The sequence below is a fragment of the Lissotriton helveticus genome, chromosome 8 (genome assembly GCF_964261635.1).
Source record: "Lissotriton helveticus chromosome 8, aLisHel1.1, whole genome shotgun sequence".
Taxonomy (NCBI): Eukaryota; Metazoa; Chordata; class Amphibia; order Caudata; family Salamandridae; genus Lissotriton; species Lissotriton helveticus.
In genome coordinates this window covers 750,711,311-750,737,068 of record NC_136069.1, presented here as the reverse complement: position 1 = coordinate 750,737,068, position 25,758 = coordinate 750,711,311, and the positions used below count along the sequence as shown (strand labels likewise).

Sequence of the window (25,758 nt, the reverse complement as noted above, 5' to 3'; positions counted from 1 at the left end):
ATTTATATGAAAGGACTTCCTCTCTAACCATAACTTTGGTTTTGTTAATGGCTTTGTCAAAAACATTAGCGGCAATACCCCTATCAAGGAACCTGTTCCTACTTGCTGCTTGTGCGATGTTACAATCTTCGTCAGTGCTGCAGATGCGTTTAATACGCAGCATTTCCCCGTAAGGAATGCTTTGTATTAAATGTATATATATATATATATATATATATATATATATATATCCAAAATACTTGCCACAAAATTTGAAGGAGCCCACACAGGAGAAATATTGCACGAAATTTAATGAAAGCTTGCTGCTGGAAGAGACAGGCAGTACAGCAAAAAGTCTTTAAGAATCCAGCCTGACGCGTTTCATGACATGGTCACTTCTTCAGAGGCTTAGGAAATGCTGGCGTTCACAAACATTTTGCGGGGCACTCATTTATCAGTTCAAATACCTGCACAAGTGGGTGTGGCCGTTCGCACGGCATTCTGGTATTAGTAGTGTCTCCGCTCATGCTCAAGTGAGCTGTTGTGTCGCGCTGCACCAAATAAACAATAATGTTCCCAAGTGGGGGGCTGTGCAAACCTGCTTCATGCAGCAGACTCGTTCTCGCTTTCATTGGCGCTCCTGTCCCATAAATCGGCAGCGCTGGTATGCGATGCCGTGGGTCCGTGCTCGCAGTGGGGCTCCTTACACGACCTTTGGCTGGCCGTTAAAACATCCAAAATACTTGCCACAAAATTTGAAGGAGCCCACACAGGAGAAATATTGCACGAAATTTAATGAAAGCTTGCTGCTGGAAGAGACAGGCAGTACAGCAAAAAGTCTTTAAGAATCCAGCCTGACGCGTTTCATGACATGGTCACTTCTTCAGAGGCTTAGGAAATGCTGGCGTTCACAAACATTTTGCGGGGCACTCATTTATCAGTTCAAATACCTGCACAAGTGGGTGTGGCCGTTCGCACGGCATTCTGGTATTAGTAGTGTCTCCGCTCATGCTCAAGTGAGCTGTTGTGTCGCGCTGCACCAAATAAACAATAATGTTCCCAAGTGGGGGGCTGTGCAAACCTGCTTCATGCAGCAGACTCGTTCTCGCTTTCATTGGCGCTCCTGTCCCATAAATCGGCAGCGCTGGTATGCGATGCCGTGGGTCTGTGCTCGCAGTGGGGCTCCTTACACGACCTTTGGCTGGCCGTTAAAACATCCAAAATACTTGCCACAAAATTTGAAGGAGCCCACACAGGAGAAATATTGCACGAAATTTAATGAAAGCTTGCTGCTGGAAGAGACAGGCAGTACAGCAAAAAGTCTTTAAGAATCCAGCCTGACGCGTTTCATGACATGGTCACTTCTTCAGAGGCTTAGGAAATGCTGGCGTTCACAAACATTTTGCGGGGCACTCATTTATCAGTTCAAATACCTGCACAAGTGGGTGTGGCCGTTCGCACGGCATTCTGGTATTAGTAGTGTCTCCGCTCATGCTCAAGTGAGCTGTTGTGTCGCGCTCCACCAAATAAACAATAATGTTCCCAAGTGGGGGGCTGTGCAAACCTGCTTCATGCAGCAGACTCGTTCTCGCTTTCATTGGCGCTCCTGTCCCATAAATCGGCAGCGCTGGTATGCGATGCCGTGGGTCTGTGCTCGCAGTGGGGCTCCTTACACGACCTTTGGCTGGCCGTTAAAACATCCAAAATACTTGCCACAAAATTTGAAGGAGCCCACACAGGAGAAATATTGCACGAAATTTAATGAAAGCTTGCTGCTGGAAGAGACAGGCAGTACAGCAAAAAGTCTTTAAGAATCCAGCCTGACGCGTTTCATGACATGGTCACTTCTTCAGAGGCTTAGGAAATGCTGGCGTTCACAAACATTTTGCGGGGCACTCATTTATCAGTTCAAATACCTGCACAAGTGGGTGTGGCCGTTCGCACGGCATTCTGGTATTAGTAGTGTCTCCGCTCATGCTCAAGTGAGCTGTTGTGTCGTGCTGCACCAAATAAACAATAATGTTCCCAAGTGGGGGGCTGTTTTGTGGCAAGTATTTTGGATATATATATATATATATATATATATATATATATATATATATATAACACTGGCGGTCATCACTGTGTAGTTGTAGCTAGGACCTAGTTACCATAGGAAGAGTGTTTTTTTCTTTGCTCATAACTTTGGCAACATTTGACGAATTTCAAAAAGTTTATCCACCACTGCTCCTACCTGGAAAGTTTTGGGGTGATCCATCAACTGGGGGTTGAGAAAAAAGGGGTGTTATAAAATGCAGTTTAGCCATACAATTTCAATAGGAAATTTTAGACCGCACTGCAGCCACAATGGCTGAATGTAATTACTCTAAATTTGACAGAAAGCTAGATCTTTACACAGAAAATGTGCCCTTTGTGATTTGATGTGACTGCGTTAAATGTTTTTTGAGAAATTAAAAAGGTTAAAAATGTATAGATAAATGGCCTGTTGGGCAGAAATTCGAACCTTCAAGCCTTCTTAGTGGGTGAGAGGGCTTTTTCAGAATGAGCTAAACTCTGATTACCTTATCACAATATGAAAAGAAATGTTGCAGCAGCCATTACAGAACTTAGAGACTTGCCCCTTGTCCTGAAAAGTTTATTGAAAAAGGACATTTGGGGGCAGGGTAGGGATACCCTTGACCCCTAACCTAACTCTTGTGGGACTCAGAGGGCCCTGGATTCCTGAGGGAAAATGAATTACAACACAAAAGTGGGGCAGGTGTCAGTGGTGGGGTTTGCCTGCCCATTGTGATTGCAGGGCCTGGCACACCCCCGTGGCTGTCTCCTGGATGTTGTTGCCATATCTCCGTTCTTCGAATTTTTCGAGATTTGCTGCCCAATAATTTGTTAATAATTTGGATTCCACTCAGCCGGGGTTACAGCATCTGTCATTACTATTCCGCATAATTTAATTACGAAGATAATAATAGAGACTCTGCTTGACATCTCCATGACCACTCTGAAGACTTTGACACTGTTTATCACCTGTGCATCTTTTAGATCTTACATGCCACATGGGTCAAAGGTCCGCAAGTGTACTGGATTAGCTCTATCTCCTTAGTTTGTCATATTTAATTTAATTTATTTTTTGGCTCTTTGTACAGCAGTTATTTAAGAATTAGAATTTTGTCTTCAGTAAATAAGTCAAATATATAAGCGAGTTAATGTTTGGGAAGCTTGAGGCACGTTCCCTGTTATGTTTTCTTCTCTTCTCACTTTGTGTTATGTGAAATACTGCTTAAGTGGCTGTTCAAATATTTTTATCACAATTTGGCAGGTGCCTTGGCCGGAGTGATAGACCTTGCTGTTGATTGGATGACAGACCTGAAGGAAGGATTCTGCCTCTCTGCCTTTTGGTATAGTCATGAACAGTGCTGCTGGAGATCAAATGAAACCACCTTTGAGAATAGAGGCAAATGTCCAGGGTGGCAGAAATGGTCAGAGCTTATGGTGGGCCGAGCTGAGGTATGAATGTATATTTGTTTATGCATCCGGTCAAAGGTTGAGAAAGAATATATACATTTGTACCATCTGTAAAAAAGTTGTGCTTGCTCAATAAAAAAGTATTGCCTCCACTCAATCTATGTAGTTATATGTATTTATATGTCCTGCAATTCAGTGTTATCAACCTTCCTTATATAGTTTGATCAGATTATACAGTCACCATTAGAGATAGGCTAAATAAGGGAATGTCAAACTGATGATTACCCGACGACAAAGAAGGAAAAATTATGACTCAGCTTAAGTATCGGAAGACTTTAAATTACTCATTGTGAAAAGTTGCTTAATTGACGTTAGTTGGCAAAATTTAGAGATGGGTCCGGTGAGAGCGATGGATGCATGTCGGGTGTAGAAACCTGAGTAATTGTTAGGTGACTTTGAATAATTTCTTGCTCTTATAGGTAGTCTGTGTAGGAGACTTTTTTTATTGCCAATTTGCATATTCTTTTATTTAATATTTTGTTAAGTTATAATGAGAGGTATATGAATTAGACAACAATGAATAATTTAGGAATAGCAAAACTGGGAAAATCAGTGCAGTGCTGTGTTGAACTTAAAATCACATTTAATAATATGGCTGATTAAACTTTTAGGGCTATGCTATTGAAAGCTTAAACTGGGTAACTCGCTAGTGATACAAAATTCATATACATAAGCTAAAGCAGTAATGTTGAAGTTATGAGTTGTTGATGGATAGGAAGACTTCAAGAAGAATGAGAAAATTGCTGACACCCTTTCTCTACCTTTTAGAGGTATGCATGTGTAAGTAAGGCTCCATTTGACCGAGCCATCAATCACTTTTTGCTCATGTAAACAGCTCACTGCAGTTAGTTTCTGTCCATGTCCTACTGTCATGCACATCTTAATACTTGAAAAGGAAAGTCTCAGGTTCCAGTAGGATATTTTCTCACTAACGTTTTACATCTGATTAACTCTTAATTGCTGGAACAATATGAGCCACCCTCTATATGATGTCTAGGGGCCAAACCTATTTCTTCTCCCTACTTCATATATGGAACCATGATCGGAAAATACCAGTAGCTTATTTTCCTAGTCGTATAGCATTTCCTTCCTCTTATGGCCATGAACTGTAAAAGGTATGTCTGTCAGTTCATCAGACTTGACCAGGCAGGGTTGTTCAAGTCATTTACCTTTCAACCAGCTGGTTTTATGGCATGCTAAGTTTAGCTGAAATATTGACAGACCAGTAGATTGTGATATTGATTAATACAAAAAAAGTGTTAAAATGCAATGGGTATTCCTGTTACATGTTCTTTAATGTTATGGCGTTAGTGGCAATTTCATCTCTCTAGCTATCTATGTTTAAATTGGGTAACAATCCACAATCACAGAACATCTATATTCCTCTATATTCGTGAATGATCAGATTGCCCCGTAATTCCCACTAAAAAGAGCCACAATAAAAGTCTGCTTTATTTATTGCTTTATGAATTATACTGTCCTTAAAACCTTTACTAAAAGCAATTTGCACCAGTCTACAATTAAGTGCATACTCACAATTAGATCTGAGATAATTTTTTCAGCCTCTATAGAGAATTACCTTTTTTGGTCTCGCCTACAGACAGTTTTAGCTGTCTGTTGGGAAACCCTTTTGTCTCTTAACACATTACGCATACTCAGGGTGGGCTTTGGCTCAGTGCCTTGGTCATGATTGGATCGCTTTGCTATCTGTCTCACTTCCTTTCTGGTCTAGTGGCTTTCCTCAATGTTCTTGTGTTAGTCCCACCCAGCAGCATTTCAGTCTCAGTGCTCTGATTAGATTATGCATCCTTTCACTCCTTGGTCTCCTATCCTCCATTTCTCTCTCTACTTTCTCCCCCACCCGTTCACCTCTTGCCCGCCGTCCTCGTTGTTTTTTGGTTGTCTTTCTTAACATGTTTTTTGACCATTTCAAGATGGCCACTCATGAGTGTGCATGTGGGTGGTAATGTTAGCTAAATCATTGTGGGGCTCAACCCTTGAGCCCATACAAAAAAATGAGTGCTAAGCTGCTTCCAACTCTTACATTTGTTACTAAGATACTGCGAGGTACTGAGGCTTAGCTCCTTCACAGTCTCATTGCTAATATATATGAAAAAATATTGTGGATGCCAAAACTAACATCTCAAGCACAACTTTATTTTGGCCTCCCCAAATAAGCAAGACAGGGGACATTTCGGAGTATGTGCCACAGACTCTGGAAAAAGCAGCAGAGTCACTCCATAGTCTGTTTTTGTCAGCAATCCATAATTCCAATTTGAATGCGTCTTACAGATGATACTTGGAGGAATCATTAAATAACTTACATGCTAGAGCTTTGACCCGCATCAGCCAGTCTGAGAGAATATAAAAATGCCTCAAATAAGAACATTCAAAAGTTGTCAACACTTGGCAAGGCGTTCTCATGCCTGTCTTATGATAAGTAATTATATCCAGCTTAAAACATAACGTACCCTGAAACATGCTATTCCAAATTCTCAAATTCTCAAAAAATAAATGCATGGTTTATCGTTTTGGACGCCTGTCAACATTGGATTTCATTTCATAATGGTCAAAAACCTCTGAAATGAAAGAATCTATTACATACATAGTCTGCATTGGCCCCTTATTTTAGATGAACGACGAACTTTGTTGCATAGGGCTCATAACCTCTGTCTACTTGCAGATAAGTGGTTATTGAAGCGTTGATTCAGAAAACGTGGTCTTGATATTTGATTTGTTAAATTTATGGGCTTAATTAAAAAATGATGAGGCTACTGATGCCTGGAACTTGAAAAGTGTCATCATGAACATTTGTTTTTTTACAAAACTACAGGTTTAGTATAAATTAATTATAGGAGCTATTCAGGAAACAGCTGTGCTTATAGAATATCTGACTTTTTATTTTTTATTTTGCTGTGTATTACCTAATGAGATAGTAATGCACGATTTTACCTGCTGTATATGCATACATGCAATTATTTTAAGTAATTATGCATGTTTAATAAATTTGAGTTGATTTGGAATTGCACATATATGCACGGTGGGCACCAACAAATGGATTTCTTTTATTTTAGCAAATCCCATTCCAAGATGGCTGCTGTGGATGTAATTATATCGACCGTATCCATCTTTGAATGAGGTTTATTACCCAAAATGGCAGTGTGCAGCCCCGCTGGCCGTCCTTTAATGCATTGGTAAAGTTTTACAGCCCATTCCAAGATTGCCTTCTGCAAATGCACGTGCATTAGTGGTGACTAATCCAAAAGAAAACATTGGCAAACTCAGAAGGTTTCAATGCTGAGGCATATTGGCTCTTGGGCCCACACTTCTGTCTATCTTGGGTTACATTCTTGGTATTTTTCCACATTTTATTGTAATCTATTTGGATGGGTGTTTTTAACCATATTCTGTTAAAGTGATGTATATATTAAGTTGTTAAAGATTAAAAGGGAAGTAACACAGGCCAACATTCTTAAACCTTCACATAGCTCTCCATATATAACGGAACTACTTGATAGAGAGGATAATCCAATTAGAGGACCGCTGGAGATACATGATCATTTTACTAGCTTTTACTTCGTGCTACACACCTCTAATACAGTTCATATAGACAGTGAACTTACTATTTATCTAGACTCACTTGAATTACTCTGGCTCAGCAGAGCTCACAGGGAAGCCCCCAAACCGGTGTGACTCATATATACCCCTATCCCTCATCAATATTGACAACAACATTTATGCATAGCTCCTGGCAAACAGACTGCAATCGCTCCTCCCTCTCTTCGCCAGACCCGATCAATCCGGTTTTATACCGGGGCGTTCAACATCACACAACCTAAGGACCTTCTTTTCGGTATAACGTAATCTGGACCCTCAAACTCCTGCCTTGGCGTTGTTCCTGGACTGGCCATACTTGTTCTCAATTCTGGCCAGGCTGGGCCTAATCCCCCTCTATATTAAACAAATTAGATTATTATAATCACAGCCTTCTAGCTAGACTTTGCACAAACGGCTTGATTTTGGCTCCGGTTGATATCACACGCGGCACTAGGCAGGGGTGCCCTCTATCACCACTCCTCTTTGCCATAGCCATAGAGCCAGTAGGCCCCCGAATCAGACAACATCATAAAACATGAGACTTGGACTTCTCGGCTAGAGACCTCATCATCTCTCTTTATGCAGATGACATTACACTATATTTAAGAGACCCGAAGGAGATCCTAAATCCCGTACTTCGCAAACTTACCAACTTACATAACCTCTGGGACATGAACTAGGGGCGGATAATCACTTGGCTAGAGGGAAAAATTGTTATCTGGTCTAAGCTTCCAGTCTCACTGGCCGGTCGGATTGCAATTGCCAAAATGATTGTCCTGCCCAAATTATTATACATATTTGCTAATCTGCTGCTACAACTAACCCAAGTCTTCTTGAAAACACTGAGATCTCTGATGGTGTCCCTGGTGTGGGCGAGTAGGCAGCCACGTATAGCGTGGGAAATACTAACACTTCCATTGGCTCTGGGTGGGTTGGGCACACCATATCTAGCTCTATATGCCTTCTGCGCACAGGCACAGTATCTACCCCACAGGATCTTCCCGACTCGTTTCCAGCCTCAAGTGGCGGTTGAAGCTGACAGCGTGGCCTGACATCATTAGATGTGGCTCTTTACCAACCCTATACACAACAAATTTACTACACTAAACACAGCTGAAACATACGCTGGGCATGGGATAAGCTCCGCAAAAGGGCGGTATGTAAGATTCTATATGACCCATCGATTTCACTTGCCCAAAATCCACAGCTGCCAGTTCTCTGTGACAAGGGGAATATTGTGCGGGCGCATAGACTGGGTTTAGTCACATTTGCAGACTTATAGCCTAATGATACCTTTATTACCACGCCTACAATAGAGCCGGGGGTGACTTCCAATCTCTCAGATTTGCTGTTATATTATAGTATCAGGGGAACTTGTTGCAAACTACATGACACTTTTCCTACCCCTCCAGACACACTTCTGACCCTGGAACTTATACCTTCCAACTCATCCCCCAGTAAGCTCATTACTCGATTGTACAATACCATGCAACGCACAACCCCGGTGGTGCACCAAGGGCCCTGGAGGGTTGGAATTCCGAATTGGAGGAAACTCTATCAGATGTCCAGTGGCAGTTCTGCTGCAGCCAATTAGAGATGCTTTCACCTAACTACAAACTACGTCTTATACATTTAAGTACCCACATCGCATTTATAGGACGCCCATCCAACTTAAACACATGGGGCTACGCCCTGAAGCAGACTGTTGGAGATGTAGGGCCCCTTAGGCTTCGATCCTCCACATGGCCTGGAGCTGCCCATTGGTGGCGAAATTTTGGAGTGAGGTCTTCCAAAAGATTAGTGAAATGCTGGGAGTCAATATACCCCTCTCACCCAAGGTAGGACTCCTGGGTTATGTTCAAGAGACCCCAGCTGGTGGCTGCAGGTTATTGACCATGACTTTACTATTGGCGAAATGCAGTCGCTATACATTGGGCAAGCAAAATACTCCCACCATCACAGCATGGATCTCTGACATCACATTTTGCCAGGAACAGCTAAATATATTTTGGGAACTGTTACCGCTGACATCTAGGCCCAGGGATATATGGGGATCCTTCCTGAATTGGCTGTCTGCCTATGAGGCAGCTCACAATTGCACTGTACCACTAACCAAGGACCCAGAACCAGACACCCACCAGGCTGGAACCCTGGCTACCCTTTCGACGTAAATATTGTGGCTGCACTAATGTTGTATTTACTGAGTCATATTGCACCCCTCTATTTCGGGAGTTAACAGGCTCTGAATAATAATACTATGATGCAGCAGAGTGTGCCCTAATTTGTAATGTCAAATTTGCAACTAGACTGTATTGCTTCCCTTTGGTTTGTTGTTAAGTTTGATGTGATTTAACCAAATGGCAATAATATGATTCATGTTGTCACATATATGACTGTTAGAACTATGTAATTTGTTAAAATGCCAATAAACAAATAATTAAAAAAAAAAAATTAAAAGGGAAGCAGAGAGTAGTATCTTTAAAGGACGTCCCACAGATTCAGCAGGAGCTATTTGTTTCTCTCTACTGGCTTATTTTTCCCTTTTCTGCACTGTCCTCTGGTTTGACAGCAGATTTGAAATCAGAAAGCTGCATTGCTGAAATGTGTTGTATGTATTAAAATACAGAATTGGTATTTAATGGCTAGTGGAATAACTTTACGAAAATTACAAGGTGGGTTTTGTGAACAAAATGTGTGCATAATTCAAAATAATCTAGAGTAAGTGTTTTAGTAATAAAGAATGCTTAGGTGAGCGCACCTATTTATGATTTTGTTGGATAATATGGCGTTAATGATGTACCTACATGCTGCTTTGGCATGAATTTCATGGAAGCGTTCAGTCATCTATATCGTTAAGCTTTGCATGACGTGATCATCACTATAAATAATGTTGTGTTAGTTCTAAGACTTTAATCCCTGCAACCTAACAACAAGCATGTTTTGTGAATCTCCAAAATCCCCGTGATCTCGATAGCTCTGTAGTTTAAGCCTGGAAAGGCTGTACAATCTAAGCGCTAAATCTGGTGCCTAAGTTGTGTGGTGATGAAATCTGTGTAGCATTTAGTTGTCCTATCCAGTCAGGCAGATTGGCAAAATGAAAGCAAGTAGAAGGAAGCAGTGCGGTTAGATGCTTTTTCACATTCGGAAAAATGTTAGAAGTCTGTGCCTCATTGACATTTTTTTAATCAGGTCTAAAAGCTTTTAGTAAAATTTAAAAATAGTGCTGTTAAGTGCGCAATGTGGCTGCATTTTTTACAGATTTCTTTTGACTAGTACTCCTTCATGAATCACTGGAAGTGGTAGGGCTTGTATGGCACCCCACAAAAGATTGCCATATCTGATGAATTTGTCTTTCTGCCTGCCTGTAAAAACCTAATTCTATGGGAATCTGGCAAACACATGCAGCCGAAATACACATAGGATGTCAGTGCAAGGTTGTGAGCATTCACATAAAAGCAGCACTTTACACAAGAGGTGTTATGTAGGCCACACTCTCAGTGAGAAAGATAAAAACAAAAGTCTGGTCGTGCTGTTAATCTCAAAACAGTAAAGTTCAACCACCACTTTATGTGCTCTACTCAAGACAAGGAATGAAGTCCTCTGCCTATTATGAGGGCAAAGATGGTGCGGCCCTCAAGGTCACGGTGCAGGTCCAGGTCCTTGCATAATCAGGGACACTACCTCTCTGTGCTCATGCGTAGATTAGCATCAAGCTAGTTTCAAAGTAAGTCAGGACACCAGGCGCACATGCAATTGGGCACTCATGGCAGGGGAATGCACCTGTATATCATGCAGAGAACAATCCCATCCCAACAATGTTATTTCCAAATTCTTTTTATTAATTGCTTATTGGTGTTTTCTCCAGAGCCGCTCTCAGTCATACCTTTTAATCCCTCTCTTTTCCTCACCTGTGCCACACCCCTCGAACCTTTCATTTTTCCCCAACACAGAGCTGCTGTGCTTTTGCCTTCAGATTCCAAAGCTGGCATTCCTAATTACGGCACAGGGCTGTGCAACATAAGACCCATTTGTGTTTACACTTTCGCTATAGAAACAATAGAAAGTGAATGTCAATATCCTGTGACACTATGAGACGCTGGATATTTGCACTTACGCTTGTCACCAGTGCAAACCTTTCTACTTACAGAACGAGCCTGTGATCCACAGTCCAGTATTTTTCTTTAAATAAGAGGTGGTCTTGTGCTGTCCTGATAACTATTTTAAATGGTATCACCAAACCCTTGAATGCATAACTATTTATTATTAAATCATATTCTCCAGGTTTCTATCTTTGGTCAACCTGGGCATCTCATTGTACTTACAGCTTTCTAAGCATCCACTAAAGGTACTGTTCCATGTTTTTTTGTAGCTAAGGATGAAAAGCTTTGCTGATTTTATTGATCGCCATTGACCCCTTCCACTAAGGATGTTTAGTCATTGTACTTTCCATGTAATCCACTTCCTCATTAACACATAACCTCAGAAACCTACAACTTTTGGCCAGATTCCCTGAAAACTGTGCTGTAAAATATACAGATTGTTCTCATTACTCCCTTGCTGTTTAGGCAAGGAATTTCGCTTTATCATTGTGTAGGTTCACTGACCACTGCTGGAGTTTACTACCCAGGAATAAGTCACCAAGAAGTTGCAGAGCATCATTATCCACTATTAACATGCCTTTCTTCTAACTGATTTACACTCAGTTTAGTTGTCCTTTGCTTTTTAGAGTACGCTACAGATGAAGCCATAGCATAGCCAGACTTAAAATCAAGAGGTTAAATAAAAGGTCAAAAGACATGCGCCAAGGATCCAGAATATAGCCCAAGACTCGCCCCTTCTCCTCTCCATTTTAGAAAGCAGCTTATAATGCATCTCATTATGCCATGGACCTAAACATCCTGATTCTTCATGCCTCGTGGTGGTACACGAAGAACCTACATGATTAGCCTCTTTTTTACTCGCCTTTCTGCATAATGCTAAATTGTGCCCACCTGCCATCCGCCCTCTTCCATGAACAGTGCAATTTTGCTCCTCAACCAGGATATAGCTATAGAAGTACATATAATGTACATATTAATACTGACTTTAATGAATTCAACATACATCCTCTCCATAGTACCCTTGAGGCAGTCTCTTATGGAATTTTATTGTGGCTCCTTGCTAGAGGTGGAGATGGACTTTTGGATGGCTTTTGGCATTCTGATATTTTGCTGCAGATTAAATGGTAACCCGTGTAGTCTCTTGTTACCAAGTGGTTTTACCGAAATTAATTGCAGTGGTAGCCCAGATCAATTTCAAATAAAAAACACAATTTCTTTATTTACTAAAAGAATATATTATTCAAATTGTATACATCATTGGGTATACCTCCAGGTTCAATTATTTAAACAAGATCCGTTTCAATGTCAGCTATATTTGAATGATATTTTCGATTGACTCTAAAGTAAGTTGAGACCTTGTTTTTGGTTTGAATACATTTTTATTGACATTTAAGTTTATCAATACAACTACAAATAAGAGAATAAAACAAGACTTCAACTAGTGTGTCCCTACTTCCATCTGTACCATCGTCCCTCCCTTTTCTGCTGCTAATACTCTGTCACGTCCTTCATGGGCTTCTTTGTCCACTTGCCGGAGTTATTCCAGTATTGGGGATAGTAGCTGGTTTTGCTTTTGTAAAACTGTTGCGTAATAATCATCAAGTTTTTAATTGTCTAAAATCTTTAGCATTCTGAGTCTCTTGGGGCAAAGAGTTCTTTATAGTTTTTGCTCAAGTAGTCGGCTTCATATTTTTGTAAAGTCTTTTTCTTCCCTTCTTGCAGTTTTGAATTGTTTTCCCATTCTTAAAATCCACCACAGTCTTTCAGTTCATTTGTGTTCTGCTTGAATTCCCCAGAGTGAGAGGGTCGTTTGCTTGGCAGCCGCTAATAGGCGAGAGAGGAGCTGACTTTGTGTCCTGTGCAGCGGTTAAGTGTCTGTGGCTGGGCGACCGAGTAGAAAATTCTCAGGCCATTTGCCAAGGTCTCTACCAGTGATCTGTTCTATGGTTGCCAACAAAGAGTTCCAAAATGGTTTTAGTTTGAGACAAGACTAATGGATCTGTGGTAGGTTCTTATCCTCCCCACATCCCCTCTAGCTTCACAGACTTCTTCCCCTCCCCATTCGTGCCAAACTTGTTGAAGTGTCACACCACAAGAACCATAGTTTCCCTACTCACAACACAGGATGAGACATTGTTTGTGTGCAGCAAAATGTTAGATTCTAGGGTTAAGCAACCAACGACACAAATGCATATATCGAAAGCACGTACCCTTCCTTTAGCTGATCAAATGATTTAATGGAGTCATGGTCGAAGATGTATGTCCCTAAATGTCTACACCACCCTCTATCCATTTTTAGGTCGACCCTGGGCAGCGCATGCGCTGCTCTGCGAGGCATGCTGTATTCGGGTAGGAACTTGAGGCTACACCCACTCTCCGCCCATACTTTTAATTGGCTTGTGTCATTGTTCACTGTAAATTGTTGCTGTTAATTGGTCAATAGGTTTGGTAGTCCCTCCTTAGTACTGCTTTGTCTCATTTTGTAACCTCCCATGGCGACACCCCCTGTTACGTGTGTTGTTACTCAGTAGGCTTTACAATTACAGCCTCTGAGCACTATTTTCTCAAATAGCTCTCTCCTAACGCTTTAAAAAAAAATTGTACAGCACAGGCGCAAAATGCATTTGTAATGCAATAGGTCTTGCATTTGCAAGAGTTTAACCCCTTAAGTGCTGCCGTCGGCCAACGGTCGTCACGGGCACTACCTCCCCAGTGCTGCGTGCGACCGCTGGACGTCCAGTTCAGCACCGGATAATGGACAGCGCAGCACTGGGGAGGTTTGTTTACTAGCTCCCAAGTGGCTAAGCTATTGGCATTGTAAATGACAATCTCTTTTATTTATCTGTTTTAAACACAACACATACATAAAAGACATTGTCATTTACAATGCCAATAGCTCAAACTCTCGTAAATTGGAGACCTATTGCATTGCAAATGCTTGTTTATATCAGGCTCTGTTCAGACCAGTGACCTTGTCTTGGAAACAGGAAATCGCCATGCTAAGAAGGTTTCTTGGTTATCTTGTAAATTGCAGATTTCCTCTCCATTGAACATGCACGCCTTTGCTTGCAGTCGCATATTTTAAGATACAGAGCATGTGAAATGATAGATAAACTGCCACTGATAAATTGTTAAATATTGTAATTTCCTTTTCTTGTAGTTTTGCAAAGCCAGTCTTTAACAGATGAAAAGCATGTAATCCCTCTGAGAGATGACCCAGGTTATTTTAAAGGGGTTTTCCATCCCATTTTAAAGTCTGTCTGTCCTTTTCCTTTTTGGTGGAATCCATTCTGACAGGCCTCTGTCATACTCGATCATACTGCCTCGAAATCTGTCATTTCAAAGAGGAGAACCAAAGCGGTGTATGCACTTTGTTTAACCCGCTTTGTGCATTAAAATAGAAACAAAAGCCCGAGGCAGTTGTTTTGTAGGTCGAAGTGACACTACAGTATTTGTCAGAAATCCTTTGACCAGGCTTCTGACATGTCCCCAAAGACAATAGCTTACTGCACATGACTGAAGAAGACGTAAAAGAAATGGAAATGTTTTACGCAGACCCTTTCAAATTGTGAGTAGTATGGGCAAAATGTGGAATTTGAAGTCACTATTTCGCAGATCTACATTCTACTTCCAGACTCTGCGTTATTTAGCTTAATGCTCTTCTTCAATTATCATTATCCTTAAAGGATGTCAAAAGTGATGTCAGTGGGCTGTAAAGACTAAGCCAGAACAACCAGTGCATTTTGATTAGACCGTTTTAATGAACCAATTAGTATTAAATATGGGGATGCTAGGTCAGTGTTCAAGTGTCTTAGAAAAGTGTCATGGAAATGCCCTGTGTTTTGAAATCACAAGCATGGTGGAAGAGAGAAGCAAATATTTTTTGGGTACCCATGTCTTCAGTGCTGTGAGTAGTTCAGAAAGGTTGTTTCCGACTAGTCGATAAATTGGATGTAAAAAGCTTCTGGCGCACGCAAACGGAACACTCCATCAAAATATCTGTTTCCCTATTTAAATAGTTTAGGGCGTTTCCCAAACATTAACTGCCTATGGTGAAAGTCCACCAACCAGACGTAGTACAGACTTTTCTTCCTTTCTTTATTTCTTGCCACTGTGCTTTAATGTTAAATTCTTTTCTTGCATGGTATCAGCAGCTCTTCTCCCAGGATCAATCTCTATGGCTGGTAACAACAGTGGACAACATTTACCTTTTCTGAAAGCACAGTAGTGTGAGAGAAGGGAGACTTAGAGGTTCACTGCGGAAGCTGGGTGTGTGATTTGACCGTGCTACTTTAGCAACCTGTCCCCTTGAGGGTGCACCATTGAACTTCATCCAAGTGACATTTTTGTCATTGTTCAGGTTTTACTTTCAGGCAAAGTATTTCTTTCTCATCAGCCCTTGGTTCTTTCCGTGGTCTTTTTTCCAATCCAATCCATCATATCCTGTGCAGAGTTTGTCAGTTTCACTCTGTGGCAGGTCTACTGTTTCCTTCATGTACCATATCTTCTTTCACCAAAAAGACATCACTATGTGGGCCCAGCTGTGTCATCAGTATCTGACTGGCAAAGAAAATAAAAAGACAAACTACTAGTGAGACCAGAAAGAGAATGACTTATACGATCCACAATATTTTAGTGGTTTCAAGAGAGATTGGAGGGTGAGGGGGGGGGGGGGGTAGAACACCTATTGGGCATTCAACCCATAATTCAATGTGGGTCGCCTTTTTCATATCATTCCATTTGAAATTGGGTCACAAGCACTATCCTTAATGCACATGTGCATGTGCTAATAGTAGTCCACACACATGTGCGCTGTGCTCCTTTACAGTTGCTGTCTTGGTTCCACAGCAGCCATTGAGGATGTCAGAGGATGCCCTTTCTCTAGACATTCTTAGGTTAGTCATAACAGAACAGTAGAGGACATTTGGAAGAGAGATAAATAAGGGAGACAATAGGGACATTTGAATCCGCTAATGAAAGGAGGAGACTCACACTTGCTTGTCAAGCAGAGTGGTATAGACTGTGAGGTTTTTTTGCTCTCTAGGGCTCTAGCACAGTCACATTCTAGATCTTCACCAGGCTTATTGGTCCTAAAATGCCCTTTATATGAATGAAAGTTGGTCTTCACCAAAATATATCATCAATGTATGCACTGAGTGTCTGCATTGTCATGTTATGTTTATTTTTTTAAGAAATGTGTAAAGCATCACATTCACCACTGTGGTGGTTTCACGTTGTGAGTTACAGGAGGACAAAGGTATTTTTGTTATAGCTGGGAAGTAATGGCCTGGAGGGATAGATCGTTGTCATCTTCCTAAAAGCAGGTTGCAAACCATTGTTCTGGGTTGTGGAGGGAGGATTGTTAGATGGGTTGTCAGGGGTCGGAGAGAAGGAAACAATGCAATCTTTGGCCTTATGGTAGTGCTGCACTTTAAATAGCCTGTCAGGTTTTTGGCAACTCCAGGCTGGCCAGTGCAGAGATGGTACATCTGGGATTATTATGAGACCAAGAAACATTTCTTTTCTGTCAACTTCTCTGCCAGGCCTACTAAAGTAGGGCTTCTTTTTAAGATGTATTGGTGGTAAAAGTATTTAGCTGACAGCTCCATTGGTCTATGGAGCTATGTGTAAATCCGAGTAAAGTAGGAAACATAGTTTTTGTCATTTGGGAGCGTGAGGAAGGTGAATTAAGAGATGATCACCACATGAATGGCTATAATTGCTTTGTTCCAGGTTCAGGTGGATCAATGTAGTCTTGCCACAACTGATTTTTAACCACTTAGATGCGATTCATGAGTGAAAGGCAGTCAAGCTATAATTGAGGTGATTGGGCAAGTCTTATGTGACATAGTCATGCTTCTCAAGGATTTGGGAGCCTTCAACCTTGTTGCAGAAATTGATACTAAGGAGTCAATGAGAGATGCTAGAATGCAAAGGTAGTTTTTGAAAAGGAAAGATGTGAGTAGGAGCCCTGAGACACATAAGACAAGCTGTTTTGCAAATAGGAAAAGAAGAAAGCAGAAAGGAAGTAAGATGTGTTAAGTTTACTCTGAGAGGAAAGATGTGATCCAGGCCTAGTTGGGGTCAAAATCTCGAGCTCCATTCAAAGGGATAGGAGACGGAATAGTTAAGTTTCAAACGAAGTGGACAATGCTTGGAGATTTAGAGCACAGGTACGTTTGTCATAAGTAAACATTCTCATGCCAGCAAGGATGGTTATTAGAATTGATTCGGTGAGCTGAGTTGGGTGAAAGCCTAGTTGAATGTCATCAAGAATGTCTCTGAAGCAACCAAATTGTGAATTTGAAGGCTGGGAGGAGAGGTCTTCTGTGCCATGCAGGCCATTGTCCCAGCATTTGCAAGTGTTTTCAATAAAGTGCAAGCCATATCCTGTATTATTAACATTCACAAGGGATGTGCTTTGCATGTTTTTTGCAAACAGTGCCTTTGCTCTGTGAAGGATTTGAGAATGCCTCACACCGCCTAATGTGAGGCTGGTAACAGTGACCACCTTTTCATGTATTTGGCCTGTTTTGTAGTGTATACAAAGTGTCATGGGACACAATGGATATTTTTTCGTTTAAATTGGGTTATGTGATCACAATATTCTTGAGTGGTAAATTAGTCAGAGTCCAAAGTGGTGTTGCGTGTTCCGTTCACTCTGGACTTTGAAAAGTGTTCTGAGAAATTAGGAGCTTCTAGTAGAGTTGTTGTAAAATGAAACATTGTGGTGTGGCTGGTACCATTTTTAAGGTAAGCAATGGAGGTATAGGGTTGTGAGTCATGATTTAGGACTGGAGGCTGTGTTTTTTGTTTATGTTCCTGGGATATAGGAAAGACTTTTAAGATTGTGCTAGTTTGGGTAATGAACCAGCTGGCAATTATTTTCAGTAACCAGAATGTTTCGACTCGTGCTACTGAGTCAATAGTATTGCTGAGTAGGGAATTAAGGCAAGTTATACCCAATGTGGTGTTCAGAGTACTTGGTAGGTTGTGAAGTTAAGACAAGGAGGATTAAAAAAAAAAAGGTGCTTTTTCAAAGTCTCGGCGAAGGTCTGAGTGTGCAGACAGTTGAAAGGTTGGGAGTATCAGGGGTGTGAACTAGAAAAGGGAGAGTTGAGTTTTCCTGCTACAAAGTATTTGTTGGACTTGTGCCATTGGAGTACCTTTGTATTCGATTAACAAGTTGATCATGTGTGCTTTGAAGTGAGCGAGACCCTACACAAGTTATTGAGAATCAAGTAAAGGAAAGGGTGAAGGGGAATGAAGATTTACCCAAATGAAAATGAGTTTGGTCAACTCAGGTGTTGAAGTCTCCAACAAGCATAAAGTTGAAGTAGTTAATTAGGAGGTGGTTAATCTTGTCACTGAAGGAAATGTGGAACGTGGGAGATTGCCCAACAGTAGCTCGAATTATGGATGGTGAAGGAATCACACAATTTAATCCAATTAGAATATTAATGAAAAACAGGAACACACCAAGTGGAGTAATTGTATTGGTTACAGTTTTATATTGTTCGCTACTGTCAGTTACATACTCCGTAGATACTGTAAACACCCCATTCCCTCCAGGTGTGACGGGTGGAGAGGGAAGTGGTGAAGTATTGAATGAACCCTTCCCTTGCATTCATTGTTTGTTTTCCTGTCATGGTGCCAGATTACCCTGTTTCTCAGACTCATTCAATCAATCAGGGATTTGTGAAGCGCACTACTCACCCGCAAGGGGCTCAAGGCTCGGGGGGGGGGGTCGCACGCAGCTTTGTCTCATCCCAAGAGCCAGGTCTTGAGGCTCTTCCTGAAGGCCTGCAGAGTGGGGGGTTTGTCTGATGCTGAGTGGGAGTTCGTTCCAGGTCTTGGCTGCGATGTAGGAGAAGGATCATCCCCCCTGCTCTGAGGATGCGTAGTATTTTGGCTAGGGCAACCCCAGCAGATCGGAGGCTTCTCTTTGGTGCGTAGAAGGTGATTCTTTCCTGGAGGTATTGGGGTCCGATGTTGTGGAGTGGTTTGGAGGCGTGAGTAAGGAGCATGAAGACCACTCTCTTTTTGACGGGAGCCAGTGGAGTTCTCCTAGGTGTTGGGTGATGTGGTGTTGTCGTGGGATGCCGAGGACCAGTCTAGTTAGTGCGTTTTGGATTGTCTGGAGTTTGAGGTGTAGAGATTTGTTAATTCCGGCATAGATGACATTCCTGTAGTCTAGTCTGCTGGTTATGAGTGTGTGGGTGACGATCCTTATGGATTCGGGGGGATCCATTTGAAGGTCTTGCGGAGGACGTGGAGGGTGAAGCATGTGGAGGATACGGCGTTGATCTGTCGGTGCATGGTGAGGGAGGAGTCGAGTATGATGCCGAGTTTGTGAGCGTGGTCTGTTGGTGTGGGAGGTTCGCCGAGGGTGGTGGGCCATCAGGTGTTGTCCCATCAGGTGTTGTCCCATGCTGTGGGGGTGGATCCGAGGACAAGGATTTCAATTTTCTCTGAGTTGTGCTTTAGTCAGCTGTTGCTCTTCCAGGAGGCGACGTCTTTCATACCTTCCTGGAATCTGTGTCTGGTGGTGTTGGGTTTGTTGGTGAGGGAGAGCATGAGCTGGGTGTCGTTGGCATAGGATACCAAGCTGAGTTTGTGTTTGCTGACGATGGTGGCGAGAGGGGCCATGTAAATGTTGAAGAGCTTGGGGCTGAGTGAGGATCCTGGGGTACTCTGCAGCTGATCTCTGTGGGCTCGGAGAGGAAGGGTGGGAGTCTGATTCTTTGGGTTAGGCCGGTGAGGAAAGAGCGAATCCAGTCAAGGGCGGTTCCACGGATGCCAGCGTTGTGGAGTCTCACGGTTAGTGTGCGGTGGGAGACGGTGTCGAAGGCTGCTGAGAGGTCCAGAAGGATGAGGGCTGCAATGTGGCCCTAGGCTAGGAGGGTGCGGATGTCATCCGTGGTGGCTAGGAGGGCAGTCTCAGTTCTGTGGTTGCTGCAGAATCCGGATTGGGAAGAACCAGTAATCTGTGAGGCGCGTCCGCGGTCTCTAGTGACAAGGAATGGGGTCAAGGCCAATCTGTGAACCCTTCATATCCCCGATTCCGACAGGCAAGACATGCTGTAACAGATGTTCTTCACAGATTGGCCTCAACCCCATTCCTTGTCACTAGAGACCGTGGACGCGGCTCACAGGTTACTGGCTTGCCGTCCCTGATGTACAGCAGCCCACTGCAATATGCCACTCTGAATTCGAGAACGCTCTGTGGCGCGAACATTTCAAACGTCTGCTTTAAGCTGTTACAGCCTTTATTAGGTTGACTCTGACCCAGCATCCAACTGCACAGACCGCGGCCGTCTGCATCCTTTACTCTTCTTGTACTCGGCCTGGACTTTTACTCAGTCTTCGCCTGAAACAAACCTCCTCTAAGACACTCTGATCTGGATCTAGGCAAAATGTATACAGGCATACCATTGTTAATGTCCTGATGATGATCCTATAGCTTTTGTAAGGATCGAAAGGCGGTTGACTTGTTGTACGCCATATACACCTCTTTATTTAATACTTATTATGTGTAATGGTGTCTCCACTATAATTTGCTTGTCCTACCAAAATGTGTCTCATACCAACTTTTACTGTGCCTGAGCCTTTTTGTTTCATGTTGTACGTCCTTCCCACTAAGTTGGATACATGCTTGTGTCTCACTAGTGGGCCTGCAGCACTGATTGTGCCACCCACACGAGCAGCCTTTCAAAGGGTTCTCAGACCTGCCCCTGCAGTGTCTGCACGCAGTTTTTACTGCCTTGTCAACTTTCCAAGTGCACTCACTTGCCAAGCTCTAACCTTCCCTTTTATTACATGTAAGTCACCCCTAAGGTAGGCCCAAGGTCCTTTTCTGAGCATGGTGCAGTGTATGTGAAAGGTGGGGCATGTACTGATATGGGTGACATGTCCTGATGGTGAAATACAGTATATTTCGTTTTTCACTATTGACAGGCTATCTCACCCATAGGATAAGCACAACAGACAATCGGCATCTTTGTTCTCTGCCCCTGGGATGTACTCTACTTTGAAATCATAGTCCTTCAAAGCTACCACCCATTTGCACACATGGCCTGGTATAGCATCCAATTGTTTTTTAAAGAACACATCCTTAAGAGTTTTATAATCCGTCCTCAATACAAAATTAATTCCCCAAAGAAACGTATTGAGCTTTTGAATGGCCCAGTAGATGCATAGAGCTTCAGATTCATAAACTGAATATCTGTATTCCGTTCCCACCAAACTTCTTGAAATGAAAATGATGGCCTTTTCCACCTCATCTTTCACTCAGTAACCAATATAGAACAAGAAAATAAACATTCTGTAAAGATGAAGCATTTTTCAAAGCTCCCTCAACATCTTGAAACACAAAATCACATTTTGGAGACCATATAAACTTCACACCTTTTTTTAAAAGGGACCTCAAATTACATGTACGACTGGCAAAAGATGCTTCAAACTTATTTGTAATACTCAGCCACATCCTAATCCCTACGGGGATGCCTGAGTAGACACCACTTCCATTGTAGGGATAGGATTCCGACTGCTTCCCCAATGGGATCCTGATCCTGTCGGAGGAGGCGGTCTTACCTCCCGACCGCTGGGGCCCGACCGTCTGCATAGTAATGTGGCGGTCGTACCAATGGCTTGGATGTCAGTGGGACTGCCACTGACGGCCTGTTTGTGGTGGTCCCACCAACATCCTAATGAGGCCGTATATCTTTGAGGGTGAAAGCATACCAGGGGCCATAATCTTATCTGGACAATCACAGAGTCTTGTGGCTCCAGAAAACTATAAGGTTGGAATTTTTTTTTTTTTTTAGGTACTGTTCAGTTCGGGTGTCTCCTCCAACACTAGTGTTTTGTGGGAACACATTGGTCGAATGTCTTGTTGGTCACCGGTGGTCACTGTAAATTATTCTTGGTGCAGAGGGACAACATAGGCTAGTGGTACAGTTAGACCATATTTAGTATTCCTAGCACTGTAATGTGTGTTCTTCTTGAAAGTTTTGGCTTTATTAGTCCAGTATCGCTTATGTGAGAAAATAGGACATTTTGCGAACAATTACAGGTCCCAAAACAAGAGTAAGAGAGTGAATGAAACTTCTTTAGATAATGAAGAGGATTACGAGTAAGATGAGTTACACTGTGGAGAAGTGATACTTGAAATAGAGTAACAAGGTAGTAAAAGGCACATTGACAGTGTCAATGTGAATGGTTGCCCTATTGACATGCTGTTTGATTCTAAGGCTAAAATATAATTAGTCCAGATGTTCTTCAATACAAAAAAATTGTTGGGTAGTATCAGGCTTTTTAAACCTGACCTATGGGGATCAACTCATAAAATTTCGTAGATATTTCATAGGAGACTTGGAATACATGGGTTGCATCACAGCCGGGAAGATCTATGTCTCATTGTAAAGGACACAGTATCATCAGCTGGTTCCACCAAAAAACCTTGACGTTATGCTAGATCCCAAAAATGAAACTTATATCATCATAAAACAAATACATTCTGCTGAAGGGTCAGTTCAGGATAGTATCTTATCCACTCTTGCAGTAGAGTCAGTTCAGGATAATATCTCATCCACATATGACAACCCCGGTGGTGAGGGACAAGTGTGAGCAGGGGTGTCCTCAAGACCTGTGTCAATGGTTTAACACGACGCAGTTTAAATGACAGCACCTTAACTTCGCAGATGAACACACATACTGTAAACGAGAAAGGGTGTGGACATTTCCTTAAAACTACAGCATGAGCAGTTTGCTGTCTTGATGTGTCAGAAGCATTACAACGCGTAGTAGTTCCAGGTCGTCTTGAATGAAATGATGATAACCGCATTCACTTGAAGAAGTTCAACAGGAAACTTTATTAAAAGTATAGCTGTTCATAGAAACGTCCCAGCCACGACATCAGCAGGGTACTAACTGAAATAGTTCACTTTCAAACACATTCCACATTCTACATTCCAATTTCCTACAGTACCATAACAATATTCTGCTAAACAGGATAAAGATACCACACATAACAGGAGAAAGATATCCCAGTATCCTCTTCCATCTTTATTCAACTCTACAGTTTGCCTCTTTTTAAGGTTTCTTCTGCCTTGCTTGCCTGTGTTTCTATTTGTTAGATGCATTACCCTGTTTGAGCCAGCGCTCTTGGCTTTGTAAATGCTTGTTTTAAGCTTCCTCCTATTCATCGTATTTGTCCTACTCTTACATCTCCACAATGGCTCTCCCTTCCCCAGTGTTGTTTTTTGTCTTTTTTTAAGCAAAGAAAGACATTACTCCAACTGGCGTATGCCTATGCTTTATTAACTTTCTCGTTAGAACCTTCTCTTAAAATCAATGAAATGCAAATACATACTGTGCTATGGTGCTTGCTGCTGATTCCAGCAACAACTTGGATGTGGTTTCAAAGTGCTCATTACAAATGTATCAGAGCTAAGTTCTCATGATGATGTATTAAAATGACCAAAAAGGGCAACAAAGAAAGATGCGAGACAAGTAAAACTGTGAACTTCATCATGTTTCTTTTCTGTTAGCGATGAGTGAGATTACAGTGTAAAATGCCCAGCAACATGACTGAGTTTTGCTTTGGAAAAGGAATACTTAGTTTGTCCACTTGTACTGACACAATATAGTACAATGCCTCTAATTATGATTATTTGCTTGTTTATTCAGGGTGCCAGTGCATATATTCTGAACTATTTCATCTACATTCTCTGGGCACTCTTATTCTCATTCTTGGCGGTTTCTCTGGTCAGAGTGTTTGCTCCTTACGCCTGTGGATCTGGAATACCTGAGGTGAGGAGTGTTTCTATTAAATTTCAAATACATTTTGTTAGTTCCCTTTCCCATGTACATTTTAGTGAATTAAGGAGCAGGTTTACCACCCTACTTTATCACAATAGACTTCTCGCCCTGATCACAGTATCTGAAGGCCATTTCTTAAATAGTTCATACATTTTTACTTGTACTGCTCAGAAAAACAGGAAAACATAGAATTTAGTGCCACATAAGAACGGACAGCCCCACCCACAGTGCTTATTTTCTGTCCACCATTTATCGAAACACCATCCAGGGTCCTAAACTTTACCCTATATCAGCCGTGTGTTAGGGCTCCTGCCACACATCTGTGGATGGAGCATTATACACACCCATTTTGCAAGGTATAAGGCACTTTTGAATAATACAAAATTAGCTCTAGTGATGTAGACATCGTCTACTCAACGGGTTCTCAGAAAAGCATGGCTTTTTTCTGTTGCACTCTATATAATATTGTATGCCCCCATAAGAAGATGACTATGCTCTTTTTTTCTCATGAGTAGACTGTCTAGCAGATGTATTGCTTATTTCATCTTTGTTTTTTTCTAGTTGCCTAAAGCTCGCTTATGTCCACATTTTGCCTCTTGGAATAAGTACACTAAACTATATGAAACTGTGAAAATTGATAGCACATAATTTATAGATTAAAGAGCTAAATGGATTAAAGCGCTAAATGCTCCTTGAGTAGGTTTGTAGCTGCTCAGCGTTTGAATTTTTCAGTTGGACAGTTTTGTTTTGCAGCTGTGAAATTTCGTTTTGCCTGTGATCTCTCTGCAGTTTATTTAACTACTCATCATTTGTTAATTTTTTGTTGTTATTAATTGTATGAAAATGGTTTATTTGCGGAGGAGGTGGGTTATTCTCAAATAGTAAGTCCCAAAATCCTGTAGGATCAAACACACAGGTTCAATAATTTATATTAGACGCAATCCCAGGTAGCTGTGGTATATAGCAGACAAGCTTAACTTCGGCCAATGTGCAGGGCATTTTGCAACACTAAAAAAGTCAAGACCAAACTTAATGGAAAATCCTAACATCAATTAAAAAAAATTAAAATATAATTAATAAGTAAGATTCTAACAAAATGACAAAAATGTAATAAGGGGAACCAGAGATATGACTTTTTAGAATTTTAAGGCAAAAAGTGCCAAGAAAAAGTAAAGCATCAATCAGAAGTCCCAGTCTGTGGTTGACTCCAAATATGGCACAATTTCAGGCTGACCGTGATGAAGCGCAGGTCGCCCATGCCAAGAGGGTCATCCGGATAAAGGTTTTTACCTTCTGACTTACTCTTTTTTATGGAAGGTGAAATCCTCCAGCGAGGCCTGGTTGCAGGCTGTATCCATTGACGTCCTCTTGAAGCTGGATAGCCACTGGATGAGTTCCTGTTAAAGTTGTTGGTTTTGGCAAGGAAAGTTCAGAGTGAGCAAATGTCCGATTTCACAGTCGCAGAAGTCCTCTGGTTGAGGGGATACTATTTGTGTTTTTTCCTGGTCAAGATTTCTACCTTCAGGCTCAGTCTTTTTATGGAGCTCAAAATCCTTTAGCAGGGCAAGCCAGATGCTGAATCCAATGAAGTTATATAAAAATCGGACACCTTTACCGCGAGGTGCCACAGATGCTCCGGAGATGTTGAAAGTCAAAAAAGGTTTTTAGGTCCAAACTTTTCAGACTTTCTGGGGTAGTTCCTCTTACCCACTTTTAAGACTACCAAGACCTCAGAGAC

At 41.8% G+C, this 25,758-nt stretch overlaps 1 protein-coding gene across 2 annotated transcripts in view; it reads left to right on the top strand.

Moving 5' to 3' along the window:
* The window catches only part of CLCN4 (chloride voltage-gated channel 4), a 238,000-nt gene that overhangs the window by 101,412 nt on the left and 110,830 nt on the right, over window positions 1-25,758 (top strand). For both annotated transcript variants that reach the window (XM_078657587.1, XM_078657586.1), the window contains 2 exons: window positions 3,296-3,483; window positions 23,889-24,011. In XM_078657587.1, coding sequence (XP_078513713.1) covers window positions 3,296-3,483; window positions 23,889-24,011 — 311 coding nt within the window. The remainder of the gene's footprint in view (window positions 1-3,295; window positions 3,484-23,888; window positions 24,012-25,758) is intronic.